The 8735-nt window shown below is 43.6% G+C and overlaps 2 protein-coding genes across 2 annotated transcripts in view; both read right to left on the minus strand.

The window, feature by feature from the left end:
• The window catches only part of LOC306915247 (7-methylguanosine phosphate-specific 5'-nucleotidase-like), an 8615-nt gene extending 7738 nt beyond the window's left edge, over positions 1–877 (minus strand). Inside the window, exons 1-2 of the mRNA XM_079492533.1 lie at positions 736–877; positions 245–319 (exon numbers count right to left, since the gene is read on the minus strand). Coding sequence (XP_079348659.1) covers positions 245–319; positions 736–738 — 78 coding nt within the window. The 5' untranslated portion in view covers positions 739–877. The remainder of the gene's footprint in view (positions 1–244; positions 320–735) is intronic.
• Positions 878–1348: 471 nt separating this feature from the next.
• LOC306915980 (kelch-like protein 11) lies at positions 1349–6999 on the minus strand. Its single transcript, XM_079493681.1, has 2 exons — positions 6325–6999; positions 1349–5603 (listed from the first exon to the last, which is right to left on the minus strand). The coding sequence occupies exons 1-2, from the start codon at positions 6930–6932 to the stop codon at positions 4019–4021; spliced, it is 2193 nt and encodes a 730-aa protein (XP_079349807.1). The 5' UTR covers positions 6933–6999; the 3' UTR covers positions 1349–4018.
• Between the last annotated feature and the right edge of the window lie 1736 nt (positions 7000–8735).

Raw genomic sequence — 8735 nt, forward strand, 5'->3', positions numbered from 1 at the left:
GAGAAAACAGCAGAGCAGTTGTCCTCATACTTTTTTTATTTTATTTCAAGGACCCCCATAACTCTCAGGGTTACAGAACTGTGTAAGTTCCCAATGTCCATGTGGTGTGGTTCCCAAGTATCAATCACTTCACTTAGCTGGGCCTATAGGATGCCTGGAACCAAACCCAAGGGCCCCTGGGTGTCCCCAGACAGACAGACAGACAGACAGACAGACAGACAGAGGAAAGGATTTGTGATCTGACCTCAGTCTTTGTCAACTGGTTCCACATTGCCAGGACAGTCCTCACTGGCATATACATCCATGGGATGTGGTAGATCTGTGCACAGCCGTGAGACAAGTCTTTGGTAGTTAGTCAAGTGCAATAATAACACAGCTTTTTACACTTTGTTTTATGGTATATATGCAAGGCAAGCTCATATGGGTATTGCATACTATATTTTCTAAAATATACACATGAATACACAACACATTAAAGTGATTTGCATAATATACATCATATGATAGTTTAACAAAATGCAAAACTGTTTCAAATTCACATCCAATTCCAGGAAACGTTGAAAATTACTCTAAAATCTATTTCAATAAAATGTCAATACAGGCTACAGAAATTCATTAAAACAGAAGAGAAACACAGCTGTAAACTGCTGAGGATAACATCTTAGTAGCATAATAATAGAGCGAAATAATGTAAAATTCCACTTCACTTTCTAGAGTCCAGGTACATGAACATACCATTTCCAAACGGAGGAGTCCAATATGTCAGAAGCGGTGAGTTGAAAACGTAAATTGATTCATTCAAAATCAATTTAAAGTCCGGCTGGGAGCGTTTATTTACACTGTAACTGAGATCCCATTGGTCGAAGGGGCCGTCGTGCCGATTGGCTACTTGGTTAGGGCTACCTATTACAGTATTTCCTCGTCAAGACTATTTTGTCTAATAAAACAGGCGACAGATTATATAGCAAGAGCAGTCTATACATTTGTACGTTGTCTCCTTAACAACCAATAGCCAATAATAGCGAGACCTTATTATATAACTGAGTTAGACCCGCTGGACGATGGGATTCCTTTCACTGTTTACGTTGTCAGCTCCTGCATCTGCAGTGCTCCCAGTAGAACACACACTATACCATTGGTTCCGGAATCATTTGTTCCTACTCTCACTGTATGTCGTTTAGAGCATTTCTGCAATGGCAGACAATTAAAAATATTTTTGGTAAGAAGCAGAGTGGGTGATTTCACTGATTTGTCAATTAATGCATAATTAAATACTGAAGCATAATTCATTATTTATCTAGACTGTCAGTATTGTGCACAGTTTGCAAATAATCAAATTACACGTTCATTGTTCAGTGAAATATGATTTTTATTTAAAATGAAGGTACTCTTACAACTCTTGCACTAATGTATGAAACCACACTCCCAATGACATCTGGAACTGGGCTGTTTTCTCACCTAAAAAAAATATATGAACTGGAAAGCCATTTTACATGGTGATTATCAATATAGCATGGCCAATGAGCAAAACACCCTACTTAGTATAGTCAATAATTCCCTTACATTTAAAGTCCTGTGAACTGACTGTGTAACTTAAGTGCTGTTCCAGTATGGAAATCATGAAATTGGAGAACAATAAGAGCTGCAGGCTTGCGTTATCTACACTATGAATACTAAATTTGTCATATTAACCACTTTCACCCTGGCATTTGGGCATGCCATTTTAGGTGAAGATTTTGTAATGTTTTAAAAAAAGAAAATCTGAATTTAATACAGGCTCATGTAGGTTTTCTTTAAAATAAGGCTTAAAGTGGTTAATGCAAGGAATGTGATGGATGTGGCTCACAACACCAGAAGCTAGCTCAACAACAAGATTCACATAGAGCCTGGCTGTCTGGCTGGGAAATAGTCAAGATGAAAGCAGTCAACTTCAACGTACATGTAACAGTCCCAACGGCGCAACACTTTGATGTGACAACAGCAATACAAGTCAAAGTCCAAAACGAGCATGACATTAAAGTTATATCAAATATATTTTAACTCCTTCACTGTGTGAAATTTAAACTTAAATCGATTGCGTCCTTGTGTGGAATAACTTTACCTTCAAATAAATAGAAAACTCACATTCTGGTTCACTGGACCAGTTGCAAAACAAAGGTTGACCTGCCCCTTCACAAAAAAAGTCATACTTATTTTCCAGGTGCATGAGATTGACATATCATCTTTCTGCATTTCTTTTGCAGTAAAAGCTTTTTTTAAATGCATGGTGAATGGAAATGTCAATGCTTCTAATTTAGTCTGTTTGGATACATGTTTGGATACAAGATGTTCCAAATTTCATTATTATTATTCATTATATTTGTTGTATAGCCCACAGTGGTGTCCATATCTCTGCTGTTGGGCAGAAACCAGCTATATCCAAAATATTAACTTAAGGACATTAACGTTTTTAAAACACTGCCTCATCAAAGTTGGTATGGTGGTGACTTAATACATCGTCAGATACTTGAATGTGTCATTATCACAACTTTACCCCAAAACAGCTCAAGTGGAGTTACAAGGTTTTTGACCATTAATGTGGAGACATAAAGGGTGTCCAATAGCAGTGATCAAAAAAAAGGGGGGGAAAAAGATGAAAGAAATGAAGATCACTTAGTTTCTGCCCGACAGCGACGATATGAGAGGAACACTGACTAAGAGGCAAAGCAGACAGCCTGATTTATACTGCTATATGATGTAGTACATGCCGGAAATAGCCTGTCTATAAGCTCATCTGCGATTTTCGATAGGCAAAAAAAAAGAGTGTGTTTTACACTATATCTGGACTAATAAAGAACAACATTTTAAAGTAACTGGTCCACTGATGGGAATGTTTTAACAAAAACTGAATGGTATAACAGACCCTGCTGGAGATGCTTTTATCAAGACAGTTCATAAGATATCAAAGTCTTCATTCGAAAAACCTGTGCTTGTTCAACCTATACACACACACATCAGCCCACAAAGTCTTGAAAAATAAGCCAACATATTGGAATATCCAGAGGCTACCAGCTTAAGCACATCATAGAAAACCAGTGCAAATCAAGCGTCTTCAATCAGAAACCCTGCAACATTTCAAATAGCAAACTTGTTATTCAATGTCATCGGCCTATACATGCCATGGGCCGTCATTTTGGAAATTACAGAGGCACAATTTTAACCAAAATATGCAGATTTACAAAAAGAAATAGTGCTTAGTCTGGGAAATTAAAGCATGTATATTTAAGTCCATGAAAATATTAGAGGAAAAAGTATGTAAAGGCCAAAGAGAATGAAACCATATGAAAAGGTTAACAAAACTGTCACAGATTTTAGTGCAACAATGTAAAAAGCAGAATCATGTCATGAGTATGATTGTGAGGTCTACACTGAAAATAGTTAACACTCTCCTCCGCAATTCCAAGCAGATTTAGACACTTTCAAAATAAACACGTGCGACGCAAGATCATCCTCATTTCACCTTCGTGCAAAAGCCAACACCTAAAAGAATGAGAGGTAGAATAAATATGGGTTGAGGATAGGCTTAGCACTAAAGTAAATAATTAAAGCTTTTTTCTCAAACCTTTACCCGACAATGTGTAAAGTGTGGAAAAACATGATTTACTAAGTTTTAACACAATATTAAACGCAAACCTAAATGGAAAGTCATTGGTTGATAAAAGGAATGGACATTTTCAAAAGATTTAAGAGGTTACATTTCTTGAAATAATTAAGGTAAGGCTATTTAAGTAAGGCTAAAATGATTAAAGTTAAACGGAATTTAACACATAGCCTCGCCAAATCTTTATGTGCCACTTAAACCTGCTATACAAACATGTGCTTGTACATCTCACTCGCACATTCAATTCAAAAGACAAAAAAACATTAAGACAAAGTACTGGACTATCTACAGGCCGCTCATCAGCCGAAGACAGCAAACAGCAGCGAGGAAATGAGCCATGTGCAAAACAGCTTCCCCTCCAGGGGAACACGAGAGAGCTCAGCACTCAATCTGAGACTGAAGTTGCCGGCGCAGGGTGAGGGTGCGCCGATGGAGTTGCTGCATCTGTTGCATGCGATCCCGCTGGCGTGCCAGGTTCTGGGGCATGGGGTAGCGCTGGCTGCCGTACAGATATCGGTAGGGTATGCGAACGTGGCATGCGGCGGCTCGGCAGCGCGGCTGGGGCATCGGCGGAAGCAACAGCCAGCGCTTCCTCTCGGCAGAGTAGCGGTACGCCTCCTTGCGGTACTGCTTTTCCACATCGTCGCTGTTCTTCCAACCCCCGATGACGAAGACGTCTTCTCCCAGGTAGCAGATGGCGGCACCCTCAATGCTGGTGACCTCCGGGGGGAGGCTCTCGAGAATGTCGTCAGAGATGCGTCCGCTGATTTTCTGCTGAGCTATCTCGTCCGGCACCTTGTAACTTTTGGGGCAGCAGGATGCCGTGTGGTAGAAGTTGGTGGGAGAAACCGCCATCTGGAAGACGCAGTAGCTGTCGATAAGGGGTAAAGATTCCACCTCCTGCCACTGGCGGCTTTCCGTGTCGTAGCGTGTTGTTACCGTCTTCAGTCCATCCTCGTTGTCTGTGTCAACGGGCGTGCGGGCTGTCACATACACGTAGCGGTCCTCAACGCTCACTGCCTTCACATCTCGCAGGATCTTCGGGGCCGACTCCAGGTTGTGCCATTTGTCCGTCTCAGGCTCATACACGCTGACGTCCTTGAAGCCCGGGCTGAAGTTACCGTGACCGCCGATGCTGTAGAGAATGTTCTTTATGCTTGTGAGGCCAAAGGAGTGCTTGCGTGTGGTCAAGTTGCTCACCTGCTCCCAGGTATTGTGAACGGGGTTGTAGCGCTCTACAGTCTTTGCGAAACCCGGTTCCATAGACCCAGCGACGTAGACATGGGAGTCTGTGACCGCGATGGCATGTCCGTCGAGATGGTTGTGGATGTGCGGCAGGTTGACCCAACGGTCCTCGTACACAAAGTAGCCCACACACTCACTCAGATAATCACCACCCTCTGACACTCCGCCCACGACCATGATTACATCCATGTTTTGGCCAAAGCGTGGCTGGAAAGCTGGCAAACCAGAGGCGCAGGGCTCCAATTCAGCCGACTTGAGGTGCTCAAAGCGTATTGCGTGACCTTCCACAGCATCACACACCAGCTGTAGGCAAGCCGCGCTGTTGGCGACTAAGGGCTCCTTTTTCACCACCCGCATCAGGTAGGCAGGCTTAATTTGGGGCAGCCTCAGGAGTTGGAACAGCTCCTCGAAATACTTCACTCGATCGGTTGGGTTGCGCTGCACCCATTTCACTATAGACTCAAACAGTACCTCCTCCGAGTCTACAGTGATTTCAGTATCAGAGAGCCAGTCGCGCACCAGGTGAAATGGCAGTGTGTAGAACTCATCATCCTGGATGACTTTGTGGAAGTTGCGTCGGATCATCTCGGCGGCTCTCAGTGCCAGCTGATCCAACGTGTACATGTGGGCAAGGCTGTGCACGGCCACACAGTTGGTCAGACTCAACTTCTTCTTCAGGAACTCGCCACAAAAGTCCTTCAGCTGCACCAGTAGGAACCTATCGTGAAAATTGACTTTTTAGACCACTTGAGTATAAGAGGTACTTTGGATTAGCTTCTATACATAATATTTGACCATATTTCATAGGGTGAACCCAAGTAGTACTACTTGGGTTCATAAGACAAAGAGTAGGATTGTTTAGTGATATGACTAGCTATGTCCAATTCATTGACAAACTCACATTAGATCTAGCGAGAGACATCTTATCTACAATGTTCCTCCCCATAACCATGTACAGTAGTTAGTAAACCTTAATGCCATCTTCTGGACAGCACTTTAAATTGCCTGCAGCGAAAACAAACAGGACAGATTTAATTTGTCCTTGCAACATCAAATTGATGTTTCTTTCTACAACTGCATTTCCATCATCCATTTCATATTTCTGTTGCAATAGGCTATATGTTACATTGTCATTCAACGTATGGCCAATATCAATATGTTGCAATTTAAAATAATTGTATAATTAGATTATAGAATATTGTAGCCACATGTTATGTGGCTGCAGTTCAAACATAAGAAAGGCATGCCATTGCTTTTCCATTGTGACGTGTTTACATACATGATCCAGTAATGAGACACCACAATATTACATTTACCGTGTATATACCGTATAGGCCTATCATCTCACATGACATACTCGACATACCAATACCATTGTTTTGGGCATGCACCAGGCACCTCCAACATGGGGAGGATAAAATGAAAACAATATAATTCACCTGTCAGCAAGCTCCAGAACCTCGTGGACATTGCCGATGGTCACCCTGATCTCCCCCGTGTACATGAACTGCACGACGGCCTCCACCGTCTCCGGGTCGGGCCCGTTCTCCGAGCTCCACTCTCGGATCTCCACTCGCCGGGACAGCGACTCGTAGAACTGACCGCCGAGCAGCGGCGTGAAGTAGTCCGTGGCGGCGGACAGCACGGAGCGGTGCGCGGGCATCTCCAGCGTCTGTAAGCCCGTGTTGAAGGCCAACGTCACGTCGCAGAACAAGCCGGACCTCCTCTGCTCGTTCTGCCGCCGCGACAGCTCCGAGCAGTGGACAGGGCAGCAGAAGCCCTCGGTCTCCTCGGTGTCTCCTGGAGGAGGGACGCTGGGGGTCCGGGCGGGGGTGGTGGCGGCGGTGGGGCTGAGGTTGGCGGTGCTGGTGGTGGTGGTGACGGTGGTGGTGGTGGTGGCGTCCTCGCCAGCCGCTGCTACTGCTACCGTGGCCGCCATCATGTCGGCTGCAGGTGTGGCGGGTGGAGGAGCGGTGTTGGTGTGGTGCAGTGCCGCGGGGAACAGCTCATATGTACAAACAACGCAGGTAAACAAACAGTCAAACATGCGTAGCTGAGCTCTGCCTGCTGCTGCTGGTGCGACGACTCTCACAACGCGGAAGTAGCTGCTACGGGCCGTTTGTTTGTGTGACGTGTGTCGCTGAGCATGCGCGCATTTATACTCCGTAGTCCGTAGTACGACGGTGTCCTTCTACAGCACACACACACACACGCGCGCGCACACACACACACACACACACATACACACACACACCACTAACGTAAAACGTTTGCAAATGGTAACTCTCCTCTGACTTCCTCTTAGCAAATTAACCCATTTGTTTAGTAGTAATATTGATTTATTATTAACCATATCCCAAATCACCATCTCCCCTTTAAGGGAAGTTGTCAGGGGATAGAAGTCCAGTTGTACTAGGTCAGTTAGGTCAGCTAACTTCTGGACTAACAGAGCTCTCAGTAGTTATGAGATTATTTATTTATTTTACATGCAAGTATCATGTATAGGCTACTAGACTGTAAATCCTGTTAAAAAAGCAGAAAAGCAACACTCCAAAATAAAAATCACACTTGTGTGGAGGGGCGCCTGGTAATGTTGAAATTAAGCATCATTTAGACTTTTAGAAGCCTGCACATATGTGGCAGAATCACGTTTTTGTCACAGACGAAAAACAGTCTAAGTCCACACTATTTATCCATAATGTATAAATGATAGATAAGGGTTCAGGACAACGAGGCCTTTTCGTGGAGGGGTCAGAATGAAATTTGGACTTGGACTGTTTTTCGTCTGTGGTACTCTAAAGTCCACACCCACATCACCAGAGGGAGTTCAACAAACCATATGTAACCCAGATTCGGCACAAACAAGGGACTAAATTATTTTCGCTCCTATGCCACCAAAATGTGGAACGCCCTCAACAGTCATTAAGACATGCGAATCCCTTGACTCCTTCAAAACCGCTCTCAAAGGGCACCCGCAGACGGTTGCAATTCTAAACTGGCCCCCGTAAAATCCGAATCCCCCACCCACCCTTTCCCCCTCACCGTATATGTTTTCTTTTCCCTTTTTACCTCCTTTATGATGATTTCCTGTTCTTTGGCTATATAGCTATTGGCTATATTTGTACGTCTCTAAATGTTATGATGAATTGAACAAGACCCTCTTGTAAACAGTGTAGTGCTTTATTGGGTCATCCATATTGGGTTTTATTTTTTAGTTACTGTAATTCTGCAAACTGTTAATAAGTAGGCCTACTTCAATCAAATCAATCAATCAATCCGTCATTGCAGATTCACTGCCACATATGGTACGAGACATGAACGCAGTGTTATTATTGCATAACACGAAATCAGTCACAAGATGTATTCATATTGGCCACATGACGTCTCACGTCGTCACATCAGTAGCCTACAAATAAACAACAAATTAAAAGTCCGTAGACCTGGCTGGCAAACGATTTTTGCCAAAAGTCCATAGACATGGCTGCTACAGGACGTCACGAGTGAAAGCCAGACGTTGGAGGGATAGTGGCCATCAAAAATGCAAGACAGGTAAGGTAGCTCGGTTGACTATTTTCTTTATTCCTCCTCCTTTTATCGTGTTTTGGTGTGTAGCCTTCATCAGAGCAAGTTGAATGGTTACATGCAGGGTCCCCCTACCCTTACATGACTGTAATAGAGGGTATGTGTGCACTGTGACATCATCATAATACCCGGAAGTTATGTGGGAACGCCTACTGAGTGGCAAAAAACGACTTTCTGGCCTTGACAGCCCATACATCCAAACAGTCCTATCTGATTGCATTAAACTACATTAAACAACATTAAACTTACTTTACCACTCACCTTATGC

Source organism: Electrona antarctica (genome assembly GCF_951216825.1).
Source record: "Electrona antarctica genome assembly, chromosome: 22".
Taxonomy (NCBI): domain Eukaryota; kingdom Metazoa; phylum Chordata; class Actinopteri; order Myctophiformes; family Myctophidae; genus Electrona; species Electrona antarctica.